This window comes from Leopardus geoffroyi, chromosome A2 (genome assembly GCF_018350155.1).
Source record: "Leopardus geoffroyi isolate Oge1 chromosome A2, O.geoffroyi_Oge1_pat1.0, whole genome shotgun sequence".
Taxonomy (NCBI): domain Eukaryota; kingdom Metazoa; phylum Chordata; class Mammalia; order Carnivora; family Felidae; genus Leopardus; species Leopardus geoffroyi.
Window position 1 is genome coordinate 2,387,493 of NC_059331.1, and position 22,347 is coordinate 2,409,839.

General features: G+C 66.2%; 1 protein-coding gene across 1 annotated transcript; it reads left to right on the top strand.

Annotated features, from left to right (window-relative positions):
• The first annotated feature begins 234 nt into the window (after positions 1–234).
• GNA11 (G protein subunit alpha 11) lies at positions 235–22,078 on the top strand. The gene is made up of 7 exons (XM_045491420.1): positions 235–624; positions 11,802–11,986; positions 14,777–14,931; positions 15,308–15,436; positions 18,118–18,247; positions 18,329–18,482; positions 19,404–22,078. Exons 1-7 carry the CDS (start codon positions 489–491, stop codon positions 19,592–19,594), a joined length of 1,080 nt encoding a protein of 359 aa, XP_045347376.1. The 5' UTR covers positions 235–488; the 3' UTR covers positions 19,595–22,078.
• Positions 22,079–22,347: the final 269 nt, after the last annotated feature.

Below are 22,347 nucleotides of genomic sequence, written 5' to 3' on the forward strand. Positions count from 1 at the left end.
GCGGCCCCGCCCGGCTCCCGGCTGCGCGTCCCCCTTCCCACGTCGGCGCAACCTAACCCGCGGGCGCGCCCGCCGCGCCGCGCCCCGCCCCGCCCGCGCGTCGCCCCGCCCAGCGCAGCCGCTAGTCCCGCCCCCGCGGCGGGCGCGCGGGCCACCGCCCCCTCCCATTGGCCGCACTGCCCGCCCGTCGGCGTTGTCCAGGCGCGGGTTAGGTTGTGCACCGCTTGTCGCTCGGTCGCGGCGGCTGCGGTTGGCGGCGGCGGCGGCGGCGGCGCGGGCGCGGGCGCGGGGCAGCTGGGCGGGAGTGCGCGGCCGAGCGGGGACCGGCGCTCGTAGGCGGCCGAGGCGGACCGGCCGGCCCCGGGGGCCGAACGCCTAGGGCCAGGCGGGCGCGGCCGGGGCGGCTCCGGGCCAGGGCCAGGGCCGGGCCGGGGGGCTGCGGCGGCGGCGGCGGCGGGGGCGGCCGGCGGGCGGCCGGGGCCGGGACGATGACTCTGGAGTCCATGATGGCGTGTTGCCTGAGCGATGAGGTGAAGGAGTCCAAGCGGATCAACGCCGAGATCGAGAAGCAGCTGCGGCGGGACAAGCGCGACGCCCGGCGCGAGCTCAAGCTGCTGCTGCTCGGTGAGTGGGGCCGGGCCTGCCGGGGTCCCGCTGGCCAGCGGGCGTCCGCGCCGGCCGGGTGGGGCCGCCCCCGCCGTGCTGCCCGCGGCCCGTGCCGTCCGCGGCGGGCCCCCGTCCCTGCCCGTGCTGTCCGCAGCACGGCCCAGCCTCCTCCGGGGCCGGCCTTGCCGGTGCTGTCCACGGCAAGTCCCAGCCCCTGCGGGGTCAGCCGTGCCTGTGCTGTCCGCGTCGGGCCTCGGGAATCCTTCCCTATTTCTGCCGTCCACATCAGATGTCCAGGCCCTTGTGGGGTCAGCCCCTGCCTCTACTGCCTGGGAAGGGACCCAGAACCCTCGAGGGTCAGCCCTGTGCCACTTGTCACCGCAGGAGCCCCTTGCCCACACAGGGCTGGCCGTCTGTCCCTGCTTTACCGAGTGTGCCCGGTCGCTGCCCCAGCGTCTGCTCAGCAGCGGACCTCTGGGCTGTCATCCGCTAGCTGTGCCCCTCACCTCCCGGGATCTTGTCTCGGTTCTTCCCAGCAGGTGGAGCCCTGTTCCTGCGTGCGGGGGGTCTGTCCCCCGTCTAGCACCCCATTCCCGCTGCGGGGAGAACCTCCTTGAACGGTTTTCCATCCCTTCCGGGAGAAGACAGCCTTCCGTTCCCTCGGGGTTTCTGTTTCGGGGCGAGGCCAGGATGCGGGCACTGCAGGAACTATCCCAGATTCTTAGAAGCGGCCAGCTCACCACCCTTCCGCAAACCCCTTCCTTCTGTCTTGGTGAGAGCGGGCTCTCCCAGGTCGGCCTCCTCCTGCAGAAGATTCCTGTCCCATCGCCCCAAGGCACACCTGTTGTAGGGACGAGTGGGCCCGGCTGTTGGCAAAGTGCTGTCACCCTAGTGAGGGCTGTCGCAGGGCACCACCGCCAAAGGCAGGAAGGTCGTTTACAAAACAGAAACCCTGGCCCTGCCCTGCTCTCCCGAGCCCTGCGCCCTGCACCATGGGGAAGGCTGGAAATGCTCACTCGCCCTCAGGGGTAGCCTGGCCGGGCCCAGAGTGGGAGCGGGCGGCTGGCCCAGGCGGGTGCGCCCAGAGAGGAGCCGAGCCTGCAGGTGAATGAGGGGTGGGTGGCCCTTTGGGAGGTGGCAGGTCTTGAGGGGGATGCATTGCGTTTCCTGCTTGTGGTAACCCACGTGGGCCCCCCATTTGATGAAGTACCTTTCCTGTTGTTTTTTTTCCAAACATACGTCCCGATTTACTCGAAGACTGCAGAATAGGCCATCCTTGCAGAAAAGACAGGTAGAGAGTAATCTTCAAGTTTGGGGGAGACTTGCAGTGGGGCCGAGGGGTCTTTAGGGGGACAGCATGGCTCTGGCTGGCTTTCCCAGTGTGACACAGACTTTATCACGGGAGGGGGGCTTCGGAAGTTCTCGGCCTCGGAACGGTACCACCAGTTGGCCTTTGCCTGGGGGCTGTGGGAGCCTCTTGGTGCTCCCGCCACCTGTCCTGAGCACGCAGGCTTTGGGCTGAGTGGGGTTCGAGGGGGCAGGTCAGCAGCTCACGCTTCTGCAGCCTTGGTGTGCGTCTCCAGTGTCCCTGGATTGGAGGACCCAGCGGGGCCACCTGCTGAAAGTGTTGGTGCCTGCCTGTGGGCGGGGGTGGTGCCTGTTTGCAGCCCCACACCTCTGCCGCCCCGTGACCCTGGAGAGGCACCCAGCCGTCCCCCTGCCAGCCTGCACTGTGGGGGGTCATGCACCCGTCCCCGAGGCCGTGACGTGCGAGGCATGGGGGGCAGATGGGAAAACGAAGGGGTGGGCTTGCGGGTCCGAGGTGAAGGTCTGTGGCATAGAGCACAGCAGCAAATGCCTGGGGTGCCCTGGAGGCAGGGTCGCCCCCGTTTGGAACCCCTCCCCCCCCCCCCCCCCCCCCCCCCCCCCCCAGGCCATGCTCCGTGCCAGCACACGGGGTCCAGTGCGGGCTGTGGAGCTGGGGTGTAGGCTCGTCAGGTGTTTGGGGAGGGCTTTCGAAGCGAGTACTCCATTCGTCCACCAGAAAGCCGCATACACACGTGCGTGTTTGGTAGGCCAGGTGTGTGTGAACGTGTGCGGTGCACGCATTCAGCTCTCTGGGTGCTGCTGGTCAGGCCGTGCTCTGGTTACCGTTTTGTCCGGTCCGGAGCGGGAGTAGAGGGCGTGGTTGAGCGGGGCCAGCTCCCGGGATCTGGGTCCTGAGAACTCAGAATTGTGCGCGGGAGGGCCCCGTGGCCTGCGGGCTGAAACCCTGTTAGGAGCTCTAGGGACAGGGGTCCCGGGCAGGCCTGGCTGGCTTCTGCCTCCCGTGACCTCTTCTGGCCAGGTCCTTTGCTGTTGCGTTTCTGTCACTTGGGGGTGCCCCTCATCTGTTCCGTAGGGCGGGATCTTCACGGGAACCCCGGTCACTGGAGGTGGCAGCGAACGGCCCGGCTGAGCCTCCGCGGCTTTGGGACTTCTAAATAAAGCAGGGCGGTCAGTTCCACAGGCTTCCTGTCGGCTGCGCCGGCCCCCAAAGGGCAGTGGAAAGGCCCGGAATCTGGCATGGGGTGTGGTGGCCCTGGTGGGAGGGGCGCGCCTCCCGGGGCTTCGAGGCGCCGAGCAGAGCGTGTGGAGCGTGGCCACCGGCTCCTGGCAGGGCGGTCATGCTGCGCGCCCTGCGACCCCGGAGGGCGGGAGGCACCTCGGGGAGCCCCTGGGCTGCGGCGGGCCCGTGACCCACCCCAGGATGTGCCCGACGCCCCTTAAATTCAGGTTTCGTTTCTCCTGCCCAGAGGGTGTGCTCTCTTGGGGCGCAGCCCGTGTTAGTGCTGCGGGAGCCCAGCGCTGCCCTCAGAGCTCCCCCTCCCTCAGTTTCCCTGCTCGTGTGGGAGGACGCCAGTGCCTGGACGTGGCTCTCTCTCCTTCCCGCGGGGCCGCCAGCTGTGCCCCGGGGGCGCTGAGCTCCCATTGCGCGGATGCACTGATGGAAGATCGAGGCCTTTCCGGGCTCTGCTCCTTCCCCGCGTGCGCCGTGCCCAGCCGGGCTGCGGTGGGACATGAGGAAGTGTTCTGCCTCAGATATTTAACCACAAGAGGTTTCCCTTTCACGTTTTTGCGGTGGAGCCCTCCCCGGTGCAGCCCCAGGAGCGCGGCCACGGGCATCGCCGCTCGTGGTGCCCGGCGTTTGGCGCTTACAGAACTCCGGGGAGGGGGAGGGGAGGTGTGTTTGTCCCCCTCGGTCCCAGATGGTGCCCGGTGCAAAGTTCAGCCGGGGCGGGCGGGTCTGGTCTGGGGCTCCGGGCCACGCCGGGTGGACCGAGTGGGTGGACTGAGCCGGACCCACTGCCCTCGGGAGGAGGGGCCCCATCTGCGGGTACGGCTGTCCCGGCGGGCAGGGCGGCCCGGGAGCCGAGGACAGCCAGCCTCTGGGGTCCGTTACCCTCACGGTTGCCCTCCTCGGGGGCTCCTGCTGGTGGGTGTGGGGGGCTTGCTTTGAGGGCTCCCTGTGCAGCCGGCTCGGAGCAGTCGGGGGGGGGGGGCGCTGGCTCTGGGGCGGGACCACGGCTCCCGCCCTCGGTTTCCTCCTCCGTCTGATGGGAATGACTGTCCCAGGATTAAGTGTGATGGTGCCACTGAGGCCCCTGGCCCACAGCAGGTGCTCGGCAGGCAGAGGGAGCCCTTTGATCCTGTCGCTGCCCGTCCTCCTGGGCACTTTGCACCATGTCCCCTATGAAAGCAGCTGCGACGGCCCTGGGAGGCGCCCGTCCCCACCCCCCAGCACCCGGCCGGCAGGTGTGGGGTGGGGTTTCTGTTCTGCGTGACTCCCGGTCTCGGCGTTGTCTTCTGGAAATGGGAAGTAAGGGTGGCGGGGAGGGACAGACGGGGGCCGCCATCTCTGTCATTTCTGTCCGGCCACACCGTCCACCTGGCTGCCAGTTCCCTCTGCCCCTGAGCAGGGCCACCCTGTCCTACAGCACGGGGACTCGCCGCCTCACTGCCTCTCCTCCTCACCTTTCCTGAGCCCTGGCAGCTGGATGGCGCTCTGTGCCCCGGGCACTCGCAGACTCCTCTGAAGGGGCAGCTCCGGCCGGGCCCCTGGGAACTGGCCTCGTGTTGGCCCCGGGGCATCGTGTTGAGAGGGACAGGAGGTGTCAGGTTAGAACACTCCCGGAGTCCCTTGGGGCAGGAGCGTAAACGGGAGGCTCTCGCCATCTCTGCCCAGCTGGCCTGTCCTCCGAGCCTCTGTGGGGGTGTCGGTGAGCTGTGCGGGCCCCGTCCCTCTTCCCCAGCTGGGCTGGATGGGGGGGCTGGGCAGGACTGGGGGCTCACAGGGTCCTGACTACCTCGGTGCCCCAGGAAGGGCTACAGTAGGACTTGGCACACGGGGGCAGAAGCGGGGGCGCAGTGACACGTGTGGGGTGAAGGACGCCCACCAAAATCCGCAGGGACAGCTGTCCCACCGTTGGGCTGGGAGGAACCACCGACGTCACGGCCCGGTGCCTGCGCCCCGCGGCCCCAGCCCCGGGGTGTCCTCCCTCCTCTCCCTCGTCATCGAGGTGCACACTGGTGTCTTCTCGCTCTCTGGGCCCCACACCCGAGCGGCGAGCGCTCCGCCCCAACGCCGAGGCCAGATGGCCCCAGGCTGTGGAGGTCCGACGGTCCCTGGCTGTGTGACCCTCCAGAGTGTATCCCTCCGCGCCTCCCCAGAGGGGATGTGGGGACAGTGGTGTCACTGAAGGAATGAGCGGGCTTGACCTGCCACCCTCAGCTGCTCAAGGACTTTACAGTGTCTGTCCTCCCGGGTAAGGTCAGCGTCCCGTCTCTGATATCAGACTTGCTGGCACAGCTTGAGGTCCCAGGGGTATCTGGGAGTCCCAGGTCGCAGGGGTGCTCTCGCGTGGTCTCCCCGCAGTCCCAGGAGCTCCCGGCTTCACTGCCCCACAAGACGGAACCGTGGTGGCCTGCCCCCGGGCTCCAGGGTTCAGCGGTCCCATCCTTCCTGCCTGTTAGGCCTTGGCCCCGACGGCGTGGGGTCCCTTTCCCGCCGGTCTGGGGCTAGGGCTCACACTTCCTTCCTCCCTGCCCCCCACCCCCTGCCCATCCCCCAGAGCTCGGTCCCTAGTGAGGGCGGGCCGCGGCATCTCCTCCGACTCTGGCTTCCACTTTCTTCCCTCTTCTTTAGCTTGTCTCAGCTGGGCGTGGGTCAGATGCGACCCTCCTGCCAGGGATGCGTCAGAGCGCACCCGGGGGGTGTCCACGGGCTCCCGGTCCTGCTGCGTCCCATCTGATCCTGTGGGGCAGGCGCCAGGCTGGGCTGCCCCCCAGGGGCTCCCTGTCCCTGAGTTAACAACCAGTCGAGCCCCCCGCCCGGCACCGGGATGAGGAGGACCCGCGGGGGATGCTTGGCGGAGCCAGCACGTTGGATGGGGGCCAAGTTCGTTCTGTTCATTCACAAAAAGCTTGTGCAGCATCTTCCGTGAGCTGGCCTGGGGGGCGGGGGCTGGGGGCTGGGGGCAGGCGGCTTTGGGCAGACCCCCCCCTCCCCCCCCCTCCCCCCCGCCGCATGAATAGCTGGGGTGGCATCGTCTCGAGCGAGAAGAGGTGGAGTGTCAGGGGGCCGAGGGCACTTCTAGGAAGACCTGAGGTTGCGTTTCTGCGAAGGAGGCTCCAGTCGCGCTGGGGGCGGCTTGTGTCCCCTGGTGGCACAAGTGCCCACGGACGTCTCCTTGAAATGATGAGCAGCAGACAGGCCAGGGGCCCACGGTCGTGGACGCGGGGTCTGCCCCCAGCCAGGACCTGGCGCCCGCACGGTTCCTTCCAGGGAGGCGGTGTGATTTCATCACTCGCCCCAGGGCACCCCACCGCAGGGACCCCCGCCACCCGTCTCATCCATGCGTCCGCGGGGGTTCCCACTAGGCTCTGAGTGCGCTCCGCAGCACGGCTGGGCCGCTGTAACCACCTGCCTGGACGTGGGGGCCCTGGGGGCCCTGGGGGGCCTCCGGGCCGATGCCGCTTCTCGGCGGCTGTAGGAAAGTTCCAGGAAGTCACACGTGGGTGCTGGAGTGAAGACACCGGTCTTTGCCGGAGCGAGCGACTTTGGAGCTCCTGGGTCCAGGGCAGCTGTGCCTGCGTGGTTGGGGGCGAGGAGGGGCGCGGTAGGCGAAGTCTGCATGGGGGACTGGGGCCCGGTCTTGGGTGTGTCACACGCTTGGGCACGAGGTGGGGCCTTCTCTCCCTGGTGGGCAGCCAGAAGGTTTTGAGCCAGGAGGGCACGTGCAACCAGATGTCTTTCAGGGGGAGTGTGAGCGTGGGCCAGCTCACGGTTGCACCGGAGGCTGGAGACTGAGCGGGGCGGTGGGTCGGGCAGGAGAGAGCCCCGTGGGAGGTGAGGGGGGCAGGGCTGAGTGGAACCCGGGGCGTCGACCACGGCGCGGGGCTGGGTGAGCGGCTGGTTCCAGAAGGGCTCAGCCGTGAGGTCCAGGCAGGCCTGGCCTCCGAGACGCTTGTGGACAGGTGCACATCGGGTCAGGTGTGTGGCAGTTCCCGGGGCCAGGGATTCTGTCACAGGCCCCAGTCCCAGCTTCCAGGCGCTACGTGACGACAGATATGGCAGGGGCTCAGTTGGCCCCGGAAACGGGGCATCTGGAAAACGAACCTGGGTTGCCTTGGCCAGCTCAGTCTTGCACGGAGCCTGGTCCCCTGCGTCCAGCCCTCCCTCCCCTCCCTCCCGGACGCTGCGGTGGCCCAGCGCCTCCTGGGCAGTGGGCCTGGCCTGTGCCAGGGCAGAGGGCCCTGCTGGCTCCCGCCTGCTGTGCTGCGGCACCCGGCCTGGGAGGCTTCCTGCTCCGTTGACGTAGGCCCGGAGTATACGCCACACGCGATACGTGGCATTTTTCTCTGAGGTCCTCACCTGTCCACACCTGCCTTTCTCTCCATTCCCTCCTTTCTCCGTGGCTGCCGTGGGCAGGGTCACTGATTACCCCGTTTCCCAGGCAGATGGGGACTGTCGGCCATGCCGATCCCTTTTGCGTCTTTCTTCCCCTCGGCTTTATTGACACGAGCGATGTTGATGCTGAGCAGGTTTAAGGTATGTAACTTGATGGTTCGATGCGCTCACGTACCACAAAATGATTGCTGCAATCAGGTCAGTTAACACATTATCTCACGTTAGGGTAGTTAGCACGTCGCCTCCCATTGTCTTTGTGCATTTCGCTTCTGCTGGAGTTGGACCACAATCTCGGTCTTTGCTGTTGCTACTCTGCCGTGTGGGGGGCGTTTCCAGACTAGACAGCAGGGCTAGGTAGGGACCGCGTGACCTCGGCCACGCAGCTTGTCCGGTGCCCCCGACCTCTCTGGGAGCTGATTGTGTGTTTCAGGCTTCCTTGACATCCTGCTTATATCTCGGTTTTACGGAGAGTGTCCCTGCCACCCCATGTCCTCCCTCAGCCCTGCTTTGTACCAGATGTGAGGCTGCTCTGGCTCGGCATCGAGGGCCCCTTCACGGGCACACCTGCCTCACCTCCTGTCCCCCCCCCCCCCCCCCCCGGGGCTCACAGCAGTATGTTGTGCTGATTGACACAGCCGTGGGCGTGGGTGTGGGTGTGGGTGGGTGTGCGCACTCGTGTGCCCTTGAGTACATGTGCGGGTGTGCACACGTGTGTGTGGACGTGTGTGCACGGCCCCCGGAGCCTCCACGGGGGGCTGCTTCCCTCTTTTGCCTTCATTTTTATTTTTGTTCTGTAATTTTAATTACAAAATTTTTTGATTTTTTTTTTTTTTTTTTTTTACAAATTTTGTTTTTCATTTATTTTTTTTCAAGTTTACTTATTTTGAGAGAGCGCCCAAGCAGTGTAGGGGCAGAGAGAGCGTTAGAGAGAGAATCCTGAGCGGACTCCGTGTTGTCAATGCAGAGCCTGGTGTGGGGCTTGAACTCCCGGCCATGAGATCACGACCTGAGCCGAAATCAAGAGTCGGACGCTTAACCGGTTGAGCCACCCAGGCGTCCCCCAATTTTTTAATGTTTTAAATAAGCTTATTTATATATTTTGAGAGCGAGAGAGCACGTGTGTGTGCTAAGGCCCGCACAGGTGGGGGAGGGGCAGAGAGAGAGGGAGAGAGAGAGAGAATCCGCAGCAGGCCCCCCACCGTCAGCATCGTGGAGCCCGGCTCGGGGCCTGAGCTCACGAACTGTGGGATTATGACCTGAACCGAAATGAAGGCTTGGAAGCTTAACCGACGGGGCCCCCAGGCGCCCCTTGCCTCCATTTTTAAGGAGCCGGTGTGAGGTCGGTCCTCGGCTGCACACGGTGCGGTCTACAGGCCCCTCCCGTGGTCTCCCCCCCCCCCCCCCCCGCCTCTTGTGGGAGCCGTGGCCTTGGCCTCTCCCGTCCCGAGGTTCCCGCGTGTGTTGCCCTCGGGGCGGTGCCTTGTGGCCTCGGTGTGCGACCTGCCATGTCCTCACGGCGGGCTCACCTGCGGGGCTGCGTCGGGGGCTGTGGCTGTGACACGGGTACCTGGTTAGCTGTTTCCTGGGAGCGAGCCTCCCGAACAGACCAGAACAGACCAGCGGGGCAGTTTTCCTGTAGCAGCGTTTTTGTCAAAAGTAGGACTTCTCGGGGCGCCTGGGTGGCGCAGTCGGTTAAGCGTCCGACTTCAGCCAGGTCACGATCTGGCAGTCCGTGAGTTCGAGCCCCGCGTCGGGCTCTGGGCTGATGGCTCAGAGCCTGGAGCCTGCTTCCGATTCTGTGTCTCCCTCTCTCTCTGCCCCTCCCCCGTTCATGCTCTGTCTCTCTCTGTCTCAAAAGTAAATAAACATAAAAAAAAATTTTAAAAAAAAAGTAGGACTTCTCAGGGCAGTCCTGCCCCCTGGAGGTCACTGGGCCGTGTCTGGGGATCTGTGGTTGTCACACTGGGGGGCTCCTGCCATCGAGGGGGTGGGGCCGGGGAAGCTGCCCGACCCCCACAGCGACCCCCACAGTGCCCGGGTCGCCCCCCAGAGAGTGAGTCGGCCTGGGGTCAGCAGCGCCCAGGGGACAGGCGCTGCTCAGGAGGAAGGCACGGGAGAAACTGCAGTCCTAGCACGCACGCCCCTCCCCGCGGTGTGTGGTGAGGGGGAGCAGTGTGGGACCCTCGCCGAGGGGCGGGGGGCCGGTCAGGGCGCGCAGGTGGCCTCCTGTCACTTTCACAGCGGAGGCGAGTTGTTTGAAGGGGGGTGGATGGAGGAGGGCGGGCGGGTAACCACGTTACCTGATGACGGACCCAAGGGGACCCGAGGTCGTTTCACTTACTCCGCGGCGGATCCGAGGCAGTTGATGAAAGATCCAGAGAGGCAGCCAAGGCCCCGCTTCGTGGTGTCTCGTTAGGGGCTCGGGTCAGTCACTCAGATAGTGGCTCAGGGCCTCCCCTGAGGACACGCGGGGCCCGCAGGACCGGTCTCCTGCGGAAGCTCCTGGGCCACGGAGGGTGCCGGCCGCAGACACCTGCAGAGAGAGCCCCCGACTCGGGCAGCGGCCACGGCTCTGCGTGCAGGGAGGGCTGTCCACCCCCAGGGCGCGGGGCTTTGTGGAGCGCGGATCGCCTCACGGGCCACGGCGCGGCAGGTGCGTGGACCGACCCAGAGCGGTGAAACTAAGCCTGAGCAGCGGGTGGGGCGGGTCTGGGGCCTCGGTCTGCGAGTGGGTCCCGTGGAGGGTCGTCAGGCAGCGGTTTCAGGCGTCGCGCTCTCAGGAGTTACAGGTTGTCTCTGCTGTGTGATCACGTCACTCCGGGACTTAGTCTCTGGGGGTTCGGGGTCCCTCGTGGGGTTGCAGAGCACGTGTCGGCCACGTCCGGCTGCGGTCCCCCCCCCCCCCCCACCGTGGCCTCTCTGCCCAGCGCCGCTCGAGCGTGCTCGGTGTGGCGGCCCCCCCTTCCCCTCGGCCAGTGGTGCCGGGCGGTGCGGACCTAGTCTCGGAAGTGACGCGCCGTCATCTGTCCTCTGTCGGCTGCAAGTGAGTCACGGAGTCCGGCCCGCGCTCGCTGCCAGGGCCTCGGTCTCCCCCTCGGGAAGGGGGCGTCGTGGAGGTCCGTGGGCATTAACAGCCTCTGCAGTGGCTGGCCCTGAGTGTGGGGTGCCCCCTCCACCTGGGGGTGCGAGGCCGACGCAGGAGGGGAGCCCGGGCTGCGTTGTGCCGCGGCGAGATCAGAGCGTGCCGGTCCAGGGCTCCGTGGGGCCGGGATGAGGGTGCGGTGGCCACGTAGCCCCTTTCCAGCTGGCTCTCCGATCCTTTTGATCCTCGAGGCTGAGGCGGGGGCCAGCGTGCTGCCCTGGAGCAGCCCGGTGAGCCCCGCGGCCGCTTGTGCTTACGGGGGAGAAGGGAGACCCCGGGGCTGATGTTGTGTGTGCCAGCTCAGCGGGCCGGGAGAAGGGAGCGGACGCCGGGTTTGGCGTGGCTTCTGGGTGGGCGTGGGACACGGGGCTTGGACTCCTGGTGCCGTGGTCTCTCCGGGTGAGTGTGGAGCGCTCAGCAGGCGGCGTGATGCTGGGTGGGTTTGTGATTTCAGGGCTAAGGGGGAAGGAGCTTTCGGGGACCTTTGTGGGGACATATTCGGTCCTTACAGCGTCCAGGCTTCTGTGCGGATACCCGACTCTTGACCCAAAGGAAGGCCGGCTTCGGTGGGGCCCCTGGTCAGGGGCCCGCGGAGATGTCGCCACGTGACACTTGGTGTCCACGGTGGGCGTGGGAAGGTCTGGGGGGCCGGCCGGCCGTGGGGCCCTGGAGGAGGAGTAGCTTGTCACCTGAGAGTCCAGGGGCAGCGGCATGTGGCGGAGACACGGCCCCGTGCCTCCCTGGGGCACCAGACCCAGCGTACCCAGCAAGCGCTCACGGAGGCCGGTCACCCCTGCCAGGTGGCTGGGCCGGACGCTTGGGGTACCTGCCCGTGTCGTATCTCGGTGCCGGACGCACCACAGGCGCCAGCCCCCCAGCCCCGGTTTCCCATCGTGTGGCAGGGTCGTATGCTTGGGGACACGAGGGAGGTAAGACGGGGGACGCGCCTCCCAGATCGGCTGTGTGCCGGCCACGTGTATCCCACGCCCGCCCCGAGCTCTTGGGCCCTTGGGCCCTTGGGCTCTGACTCCCCCGTGGGCCCTCCTCTGCCGGGTGGGCCCCCGGCCTTGGCTCCGGCCTATCCTCACGCGCCCCACTCTGCAGGCACGGGCGAGAGCGGGAAGAGCACGTTCATCAAGCAGATGCGCATCATCCACGGAGCGGGCTACTCGGAGGAGGACAAGCGGGGCTTCACCAAGCTCGTGTATCAGAACATCTTCACCGCCATGCAGGCCATGATCCGCGCCATGGAGACCCTGAAGATCTTGTACAAGTATGAGCAGAACAAGGTGAGGCTCGCGGGCGGGCTGGACGCGGCGTGGGGCCCGGCCCCCGTCCCCGGTCCCCGCCAGGGCCTGCCTGCTCGCAGCGCCTGTGCGGGCCCGTCCTGGCCGGGCCTTAGCGCTCCCGTCCTACGGCAGGGAAGCCGGCCGGGGGACGGGCCCCTCAGCACCCTGTGTGATGCTCTGGGTGATCCCAAGGGAGGGGGCATTTCCCTTCCTTTTTTTTAAAGTTTATCTATTTTACAAGGGAGAGCGAGCGAGGGAGTGCACCTGTGAGCGGGGGGACGGGCAGAGAGGGAGGGAGAGAATCTCAAGCAGGCTCCACACTGTCAGCACAGAGCCCGACATGGGGTTCTGTCCCACAAACCGTGAGATCATGACCTGAGCCGAAATCAAGAGTTGGACGCCTAACCGACAGCCACCCAGGCGCCCCTCCTTCCTTCTTCTTTTCTTTCTTTTTTTTTTAATGTTTATTTATTTTGAGAGAGAGAGAGAGAGAGACAGAGCGTGATGGGGGGGGGGGTGGGGGCAGAGAGAGAGGGAGACACAGAATCTGAAGCAGGCTCCGGTCCCCGAGCTGTCAGCACCGAGCCCGAGGCGGGGCTTGAACTCATGAACCTCAAGATCATGACCTGAGCTGGTCAGACGCTTAACTGATGGAGCCCCCCAGGTGCCGCCCACCCCCGTTCCTTTTTTTTTTTTTTTGACTAACAGCTGTTGGGACAGAATTCAGTCACCGTGCAGGCCTCCACTGACGCCACATCCATGGGGGAACATTCCCTCCCCCCAGAAAGAAGCCCTGTCCCCCTCAGCCGTGACCTCCCCTCCCCCTTGCTCCCCCGGCCCCCACGAGCCCCCTTCCTGTCCGCGGATGAGCCCGTTCCGGACGTTTCGCGCACGCGGACTCAGACGCCGCGTGGCCTCTCGTGGCCGGTTCCCTCCCTGAGCGTCGCGTGTCCGGGGTCGGTCCGCGGGGCGGCGGGGGCGGGTGCCTCGCTCCTGCTCGGGGCCGAGGGACGTGCGCGTGCGTGGAGGACACACTGTGAATCCACTCACCGCCTGCTGGACTCTTGGATCGTTTCCACGTTTTGGCTCTTGTGAATCCTGCTGTTGAGACGCTCACGTGCAGGTTTTCGTTGGCACACCTGTTCTGCGCTCTCGGGGCCTGTTCTCACGAGTGGAGACGGGGGGGAGGGCGGTCCCAGGGCAGCTCGGGTCTGCCCTTGGGCGGAGCTACCAGCCTACGCTCGCCGCAGCGTCCCCGCCGGCCCCGCACCAGTGGGCTCGCGCTGCTGGCCTCCCTCGGCTTTGCTTTTGTAGATGTGTTTTTGGAGTGTTTCGTTCAACCCCAGAGGTCTGCCCTGGGCTAACATGAGGTGGTTTAAATTAATCCACTTGCTTCGAGGCTTAAGAAGGTCAATCAACTAGATTGCTGATGTATCTCCGATCGGCACCTTCCTCCCTTTACGCCTGGTTCACAGATGATCAGGGACCCCCCAGCAGGGCCTGATGTTGGGCTTGTTGGGGGGTCCCTGCCGTCCTGGCTGTGAGCCGCGCGTACGGGGCCTGCTGGAGTCTCTTGTCCTCTGGGTCTGGGTCAGTGTGTCCTGCACCGCCGAGGCCCCCTCCAGCGTCCCCACCGTGTGTCCCGCGGGTCCCGTGTTTGGACCGTAGGTGTCCGTCAGCGTCCAGAACAGGGGCCACCGGCTGTGGCCTGTTTCTGTAAACAGTTTTATTGGTTCTCACCACGCTTACTCGTTTACGTAGAGTCCCCAGTGGCTTTCGCTGCAGTGGCAGAGACAGCGTGGCCACAAAGCTGACAACACTCCTCTCTGGGCTTTTACAGAAGCAGATCACCGGTCCCCGATCTCCACGTGTGCACAGTCAGTGGGTTTTCGGGGGCGGTGCCTGCTTCTCCAGGCCCCTGACCGAGAGGCAGGTGAGGGCTGGAGGCCACGGCCGGGGGACCAGAGAGCATCATTTGGAGCGGGGACAAGTGGGGGCAGCCCTCGATCCAGGAGGAGCCTGCTGGCCTTCGGCGCCCTGGCTAGGGCTCCCTCGTTCCCCATTTTGAGTTCTGTCCGGCTGTGTCCTCCCTGATCCCTCAGCTGGTGGCCGGTTGTGTGGGCCTGACCACCCTGAGGACAGGCACGTGGAGTGGGCTGGAGGAGGAATGGAGAGTCTCCTGAGCCACCTGCCTCGCTGTTGTGCGTGTGCACACGTGTGTATATGTGTGTGTGCGTGTGTGTCTAGGGCATCCCTCGGGGCCTGGTTCCCCAGGAGCGGCTCCCCTCGCCCTGTGGGTTCGGGGGTGCTGTGCGGGTTCCTGCGGTAGTTGTGAGTGAAGAAGCCACTGGCGGCGGTGATTAGCTCAGCTCCAGCCCCTCCCCCTCCGCTGGCAGGTTCCTCGGCCCAGGCCCCACCCCCAGCCTCCTGTGTGCCAGGCGGGGGGCGGGGGGGTGCAGGCCAGACAGCGGCTCCCCGACTCGGTTCCTGCGCTGGCTGGCGGTGGTGTTCGTTCCGTCGTCCCGTTTGCCCTCGGTCCCTTTTACGGGATCTGCTTGTGCGTGTGCGCGGTCTCCTTCGGTCCCGCCTGCTGCCCCGCGGAGCAGGGCCCTGACCCAGCCGGGCACCCCCCGCGGGCACCGCCTCGTTCCCGGGCACAGCCGCTGCCACTCCCCCTTGCCCCCGCCTGATGCGTGCTCCCGCCTAACCGGGTGACGGCCCGCCTCGGTCGGGCGCCCTGTGTGGCCGGGCCCCCGGCGAGCCCACGGCTCTCCCTACCCACGCTCGCAGGCCAACGCGCTCCTGATCCGTGAGGTCGATGTGGAGAAGGTGACGACGTTCGAGCACCGGTATGTCCACGCCATCAAGACCCTGTGGGATGACCCTGGCATCCAGGAGTGCTATGACCGGAGGCGCGAGTATCAGCTCTCGGACTCCGCCAAGTAGTGAGTAGCGCGCCCGCCCCGCGGGTCCCAGCCAGGGCCACGGCGGGGCTGTCGGGCACCTGCTGCTCGTGACACGTGGGCCACGCTGGCGAGACGTGGTCACTGTAGGCAGCCTGGCTGTGCCCGAGCGTCTGCTGTGGCCACTTTTCTGTGAGCCTCTGCTACTGTGCTAGGACGAGAAGGTTCGTTTTGGAAAGTCCCCTGGGAGAGAGTCCCTCAGAGCCGGCTCGAGGCGTGCGGCTCCCCCGGCCACGGGACCCAGGGTGGGGCTGCTTCACCCCTGCCAGTGAGGGCTGCTGGGGGGACCGTGGTGGCCAGGCCGTCCCCCCACCCCTCACGCGCTGGCCCGAACAGCCTCGTCCCTGCCGTGTTACAGCTACCTGGCCGACGTGGACCGCATTGCCACCTCGGGCTACCTGCCCACCCAGCAGGACGTGCTGCGGGTCCGAGTGCCCACCACCGGCATCATCGAGTACCCTTTCGACCTGGAGAACATCATCTTCAGGTACCTGCGCCCTGGTTCCCTGGGGGTGGTGGCCTTGGGGCTGCCTGGGGCTCTGTGAACTGCAGGAGGGAGGGGCCCAAGCACCTGCCGTGGAGACAGTGCGATTCACTGGGTCCCGGCCTCTGCTCCCAGGGAGCGTCTTACCCCGATGGGAGAGAAGGCTCATACAGCTGCCACCGAGTTTCCACGTGAGCCGTGTCCCAGTAGTGGTGCGGGTCGTGGCCGAGCTGGCCAGAGGCGGCCTGGAGGGGAGGGTCTTCCGGGGGGCCCTCTGTGACGGGGCCGCAGACGAGGGAGGGTGATCTGGAGTTCCCGCCAGACCTGGATACGCTTCAGGGCAGTGCGGGCTTCCTGACGGCCCTGGGGACCCACACAGAGCTGGGTGACAGGAGGGTCCTGGACTCTGGCTCTCGGGCCCTCTGTGGCTCGTGGCACGTTGGCAGAAGGGGTGCGGCGGTTCTCCCTTGGGGCCAGAGTCGTGTGGCCAGAGTAGACTTGGCGCCTTGAGGTCCCTGAGGACCTGGGCCGGCCTCTCAGTGGGGTCCCAGCTGGTGGAGAGTCGCTAAGTGGCAGAGGGCAGGTGCATGTCTGCTGGGCCACCGTAACAAAGCAGCACAGGTGGGCGGTTGTTTCTGTCCTGGCTCTGGAGGCAGAGCTGGTTGAGGCGAGGGCACGGCTGGTTCCTTCCGAGGCCGGAACGGTCAGTTCCGTGCGGCTCCCGGGGGTCGCCGGCCATCCTTGGCACCCCCTGGCTGGTAGGCGCACCACCCCGTCTCTGCCTCTGTGGCCACGCAGCCTCTCCCCATGTGTCTGCGGCCAGCTGTCCCTCTTCCTGTAAGGACACCGGTGATCGCAGTAGGGCCACCCTGTCTAGTGTGATCTCCTCCTGACCAGTGACCTCTGCAGTGGCTCTGCTCCCACGGCGGGTCCCGTGCCCGGTTCTGGGTGCGCTCGTTTGGAGGACGTTCAGCCCAGCGCCCCCGGCACGGCGCCCTCTGCTCCTTGTGTGCAGGCTCACCCTGGGGAAGGGGCCGGTGCCTCCTGGGCGGGGTCCCAAAGAGGCGGTCAGCCGTGGCCCCTGTCCCCGGCCATGGCGCCCCGCTCTGTGGCCTCAAAGCGCCAGCTCTGTTGGCTGTGTTCCGAGGGGCCCTTTGGCCTTCACCCCTCCCTGCCGTCCGCACCCTCTCTTACCTGCCGGGCCTCTGTCGGAAGCCCTCTGGGGTCCCCGGAACCTTCAGAAGCTGTGGGCACCTGCCCTGTGTGTGTCCGACAGCCCGTTTTCCTGGTGACAGCTTTCTGTTTTAATTAGATCCTCGGCGGGGTTGTGACCTCAGAGTTCAAACCTGAGGTCTCCAGAGCACAGGCTGCGGCTTGACGAGGGTTCCCCCGAGCCCCCATTTCAGGGACTCCTCGCGGCCTCACCCCGACCTCTGCGTGTCCTGGGCCTGCTGTGTCCTCCCCCTCCCCTGCCCGAGCCTGAGCTGGGTGTGTCCCCTCTTCTTGGCACCATTTCCCTGGTGCCCCTCCCTGTCGCCCCCTCTCTGTGGGGTGCCCGAGCTCTGTCGTGGGCCCCCACCCTCTGCCACTGCTGTTCCCCAGCCAGCCCACCCTTCGTTAGCTGCATTCTTCCGCTCCAGCCGCGCCCCTCCCCTCCAGCCGTGCACTCGGGGAGACAGCCTCCGGGCCCTGGCACTGAGCTTGGGTCTGGCCCCTCAGCGGAGTTGGGACAGCACTGAGTAATGGCCTGACGGCCCCGGTGTGTGAGGAGATGGGCCTGGTCCCAAACAGGGGCCTTGCGTGGAGACCTTGCTCCACACTGGGGAGGCCTCGCTTTCCAGTAAGGCTGTGGCCCCAGATGCCGTCAGCCCTGATGGCACTCCCCGGACTGGCCCTCACACAGGGCCCTCGGCCAGTCCCCACCCTCCTGTCACCACTGTCCCGTCCGTTCAGCGTCACCCTGGCACATCCACCATCCACCTGTGCTCTCTGGAGTCTCCCGGGGGGGAGCGCTCTGCCAGGAAGCCCTGCTCCCGTGGGCCAGGCCGGCGACAGCCCTGAGTGTCAGCCCCTCCCTGCAGCCCCCGCTGCAGCCGCGGCCAGAACCCCTGCCTTCGCGGGGACCCCTGCCTTCTCAGGGCCGGGGCTGGGGCCAGGCAGCTCCCGGGTAGCCAGCGGCCAACCCCCGCCGGCAGGCCTGCGTGATGGGGTGTCCCTGGTGTTTCCTCCCCCTGCTGCCCCTTCTGCTTGTGAGCGTGTTGTTAGTACTGTTACTTTCCGCGTGTTGGTCCTGCTGGGCAGGAGACCTGCTGGCGAGACAGTTCGCTCTCTGAGCCGCCCCCTTGTGATGCCGAGGCTCGTCTTGCACGAGGGTTTATCTCCGTCCTCTTGTGGAGATCCAGACCGTTCCCTGTGTGTCACAGACATCTGTGCACGCTGCGCAGACGAGGGGATGGGTCTCCAGGGGTTACCCCCCCCACCCCTCCCCGAGCGCCTGGGCCCCCGGGCTCCCCAGTCCTGGGACTCCTTCAGGGGCAGGTGCCTGAACGCAGTGCCCCCGGCCAGGGCAGCGTGTCCCGCAGGGGCTCTGCCGGCCCCGACAGGTGCGGGGACCCCCCAAGGCCTCGCAGATGTCCGTCTGCGGGCGTGGGTGCCGAGCCCCGACGGGCTCCTGTCCCCCGCAGGATGGTGGACGTGGGGGGGCAGCGGTCGGAGCGGAGGAAGTGGATCCACTGCTTTGAGAACGTGACGTCCATCATGTTCCTCGTGGCCCTGAGTGAGTACGACCAAGTGCTGGTGGAGTCGGACAACGAGGTGAGGCACCTTCCTCCGCTCCCTCCCCCTCCCTGATGCCGGGGCGGGGCCCCGCCCACGCTCAGCCCCTCCTTCCCGCAGAACCGCATGGAGGAGAGCAAAGCCCTGTTCCGGACCATCATCACCTACCCCTGGTTCCAGAACTCCTCGGTCATCCTGTTCCTCAACAAGAAGGACCTGCTGGAGGACAAGATCCTACACTCCCACCTGGTGGACTACTTCCCGGAGTTCGACGGTGAGCCGGCCTCCTCCGCCCCCCTGCCGCCGCCGCCGGGCGCTCGTCCCGCGTGCCCTCGGGGCCTCAGTGCCTGCAATGCGGGGACGCGGGTGAGGACGGTGTTTCACGCGGGCCCTGGCAGAGGCCGGTGGCTCAGTTAGTGCGACCCCGGGAGCTTCCTGGAGCTCTGGTGGCTCACGGGCCCCCTGCCTCGGTGCTCCTTCCCCAGCCTCTGTGTCCCCAGCGGGGGCGTCCTCCTGGGGAGGGCGTGCGCTGCGGCTGGTGCACAGCGGCGGGTGGCAGAGGGACCCGCCCGGACGCTGTGGCCCAGCCGGCAGTCCGCCCCGCCTCCCACCCCTACACTGGGGGGGAGCGAGGCACTGGCAGCGAAGAGGTGGCCCAGAGAGTGCCCAGGGTCCAGCAGAAGGCAAAACTGAGCAGAGACGGCCCCACCTTGCCCTTCGGCATCCCCGCAGCTGCCTCCCAGGACACAGGACAGGGAGAGGACCCAGGCCGGGGCGGTCGGGGTCTGGCCACTCCCTCCCCATTGGCCTTGTCCGGCTGGTGGACTATTGTCGCGTGGCTGTGGGCCGACAGCTGGGCCGGGGCTGTGCAAGTGTGCACGCGTGTGCAGGGGCGCATGGGGGCGTGTGTGCATGTGTGTGGCCACGTGCCCGTCCGTGTTGGGACGGGGTGTGTCGGGGACGCGGTGGGAAGGAAGGTGGGTGCGGTTTGGAGGTGGTGGGCTGTCCGACGTAACAGCCGACCGAGAGGCGTGGGGATGGGGGGGGGGGCGGTGACCTGCGTGGAGGCCGGTAGGCGCTGGTGGAGCTGCCGCCTCGGGAGACCGCAGCTCGGGGCCCTCATGGGGGCAGGGAGGAGGCGGTGCCTCTGTAGGTGCGCGCGGGGCGGGGCCTCACCCGCCTCCGCCTCCCCCAGGGCCCCAGCGGGACGCCCAGGCCGCCCGGGAGTTCATCCTGAAGATGTTCGTGGACCTGAACCCCGACAGCGACAAGATCATCTACTCCCATTTCACGTGCGCCACCGACACGGAGAACATCCGCTTCGTGTTCGCGGCCGTCAAGGACACCATCCTGCAGCTCAACCTGAAGGAGTACAACCTCGTGTGACCTCGCCGCGGCCGCCCGAGGGAAGAGGGGGAGCCCCAGGCGGGCCCCTCCTTGGGGCGCCGCGCCCGGCCGGCTGTCCCGGCTCCGCCCGCAGACCGGTTGATTTCGTTTTCATATTTTTAACAAATGGTTTTTATTTCACAGTTATCAGGGGACGTACGTCTTTCTTTCTTACACCTCGTGCACCTTCTCACCTGTGTCAGCGGCAAGGCCGCCTTTTCTTGGCCTTGACTCGGGGCTCGCTTTTTTCTAAAAAAATAAAACAAGAAAAAAAAAAAGGAAACAGAAGAACGGATGGAGACAAGTGGGGACGAGCGGCCCCGGGCCGGCGGCCTCCCGGCGGTCACGCGGGGACAGAGCCAGCCGCCGGCCTCGGACTCCCCGGCTTGCCCTCCCCTCGTTTCTTGGTCGTTTCCCTCACAGGCGCGGCGGCGGAGGCCTGGGGACTGTGTCTTCTCTCTCTTTCTCTTCCTAAGTTATTGACACCCTGGACTCCAAGAAGTGGGGGTGGGTGGCGCCCCCCGCTGCCCGCCCTGGGAAGTGCCTAACCTTTTTTTTTTTTTTTTTTTTGGTGAGGAAGGAAAACGCAGTGTGCCCACTCTTTGGTCAAGGAGACGGCCTGGCTCTCAGCCCTCCCCGCCCCCGCAGACCTCTGGGGGCCCTCCCAGGGCCCTGCAGGCTGCCATCCGCACACCCCCGAGGGTCACGTTCCCTCCGGCCCTGGCCAAGGGCACCCCGCTGCATCCAGGAGGCCAGAAGGAGGCCCCCTTGGACTGGGAGTCACTTTTGATGCGTTCTGTTTGGAAAGCAGTTTGGAAACAGTGCGAGTGGGGTGGGGACTTTTTCAGAATCTTCTCAGGTCTGTCCCCTGGAGGCAGGAGCGGAGGAGTCGCCCCTGGCGGGGTTCTCGGAGGCTTCCGGCAGCAAGCACTTGCCCCCACGTCTTGCGGGTCCGCCCCGAGCCCCACCCCGGGCAGCGAGCACGCAGCACACGCACTTTGCCCAGAGCCATCGAGGGCCCGCGGGGGCCAGGCCGCGTGGAGGCCGGTAGCTGGCGCCTCGGCCCCCTGGTGGTTTCCAGGCCTGGCCACGGCCACGGCCACGCACTGAGCCAGAGCCGGGGCCGCCTTGCCTGAGCCCCCTTCTTCCAGGGGCTCAGAGGGTGGGAACAAGCAGGGGGCTGTTTTGGGGGGGGGGGAGGGGTGGGATGAGGTGGCTGTTTCGTCTGATGTAGACTAAGCACTACAGTGTTTTTCTGTGGGTTGGTGGTTTTGATTTGCACAAAGTAACAGGGATGAACCGCCGGTGATGCCTTGGACCCGCCCAGGACATCTGGTCGCGGCGCGTTGGCGGTCTGTGTGGCTGCTGCTTATTGGGGCCGTCTTCAAACACGGTAGAAACAGCTCAACCACCAGCCCGGACGCCGGTCCTGTGTGCCTGGCCCGCTTCCTCTGTGCTCCGGAGGAGAAGGGACGAGTCTTGTGGCTCCCGCACAGAGTCCCTTGGGGGCGGGGTGGCTGCGTTCCTGGTGATCGGCCCTCTCTGGGAGCAGAATTGGCAGGGGGGGCAGGGCCCCCGCTTCCTGTGCCAGTCGTCCCTCGGTGCCTCTACCGAAAGGGCCCTTGTGCCATGTGTGTATGCGAGGTGTGTGCTGTGGGCCGGCAGCGGGGAACGCAGGCTCCTGGCTGGGTGGGCACCTCCATGTCTTAGCGCCTCTCTGGGGCCCGGATCGCCAGGGAACTGGATTGGGCTCTCAGGGTGACGTGCGCCGCGGGCCTGAGGCACCCAAAGTATTCGCTTTTCCCAGAGGGAGCAGTATGCCAAGCACCCCAAAGCCAGAGCCCGGTGCTCCCGGAACCCTGGGGGGCGGCGGGTGCTGTGCGCCGCGGGGGGGGGGGGGGAGTGCGAGACCAGTTCTGTGCCAACGTCAGCGGGGGGACCACGTGGGCTGGGCCCCTCCCTCGCCCATCTCGTGAGGTTTGTTTGTGTTTTACACCCTGGTGGACTTTCTCGAGAGTGCTGGCCTCCCGCCCCTCCCGCTGCGTCGTCAGATCCCCAGCAGAGGGGAAGCGGCGCCTGCTCCCAGTGCCAACGCCCCCCCCCCCCCTCCCGCGGCTGTGCGGGGATCCTCCGGCAGGCCGCCGGCAGACGTTCTCCGGTTATACTTGTATATTACACAGGCCTGATTTCAGACGATTTAAACCTTAACCTATTTTAAAGAAGAATATTATATAAAAATACTGTTTTTAAACCTTTTGTCATTTGAAATGCATGTATTGTGAGCGCCGGGGGATGGGCACGTTAGCTCAATGCCAACGTCCTGGGGCCAAGGCTGCCGAGGTCGGGCGGGCTGGACGGCAGGCTTTGCTCATCGTGTCGGGGCCCTGACCCCTTAATCCAGAGATAACCTGATGGAAATTGACTTTTCATATCTTTCTCCTGAAATGAATTCTGTTTTAAATTGGAATAAATTCTGTTCCTAAATGCCGTGGCCCCCTCTGGCTTATTTCCTATCGCTGGCCGTGGTGGGTGCTGGGCAGTGCGTTGGTGCCGAGGGTCTGCAGGGGGCTGCCTGGTGTCTGCGCATCTGGCTGGGACCCCAGCACCTTTGGCCAGGTGCCTGAGCTCCTGGGACCCGTGGCCACAGCTGCCCCGGGATATGCCTGTGCCTCCGGCCCTGGGCAGCGACTGTGGCATCGGGGCCCCTGCTCTGAGGGCCTCTTTCTGGACCCTGGCTTCAAGTTCATTTGTGC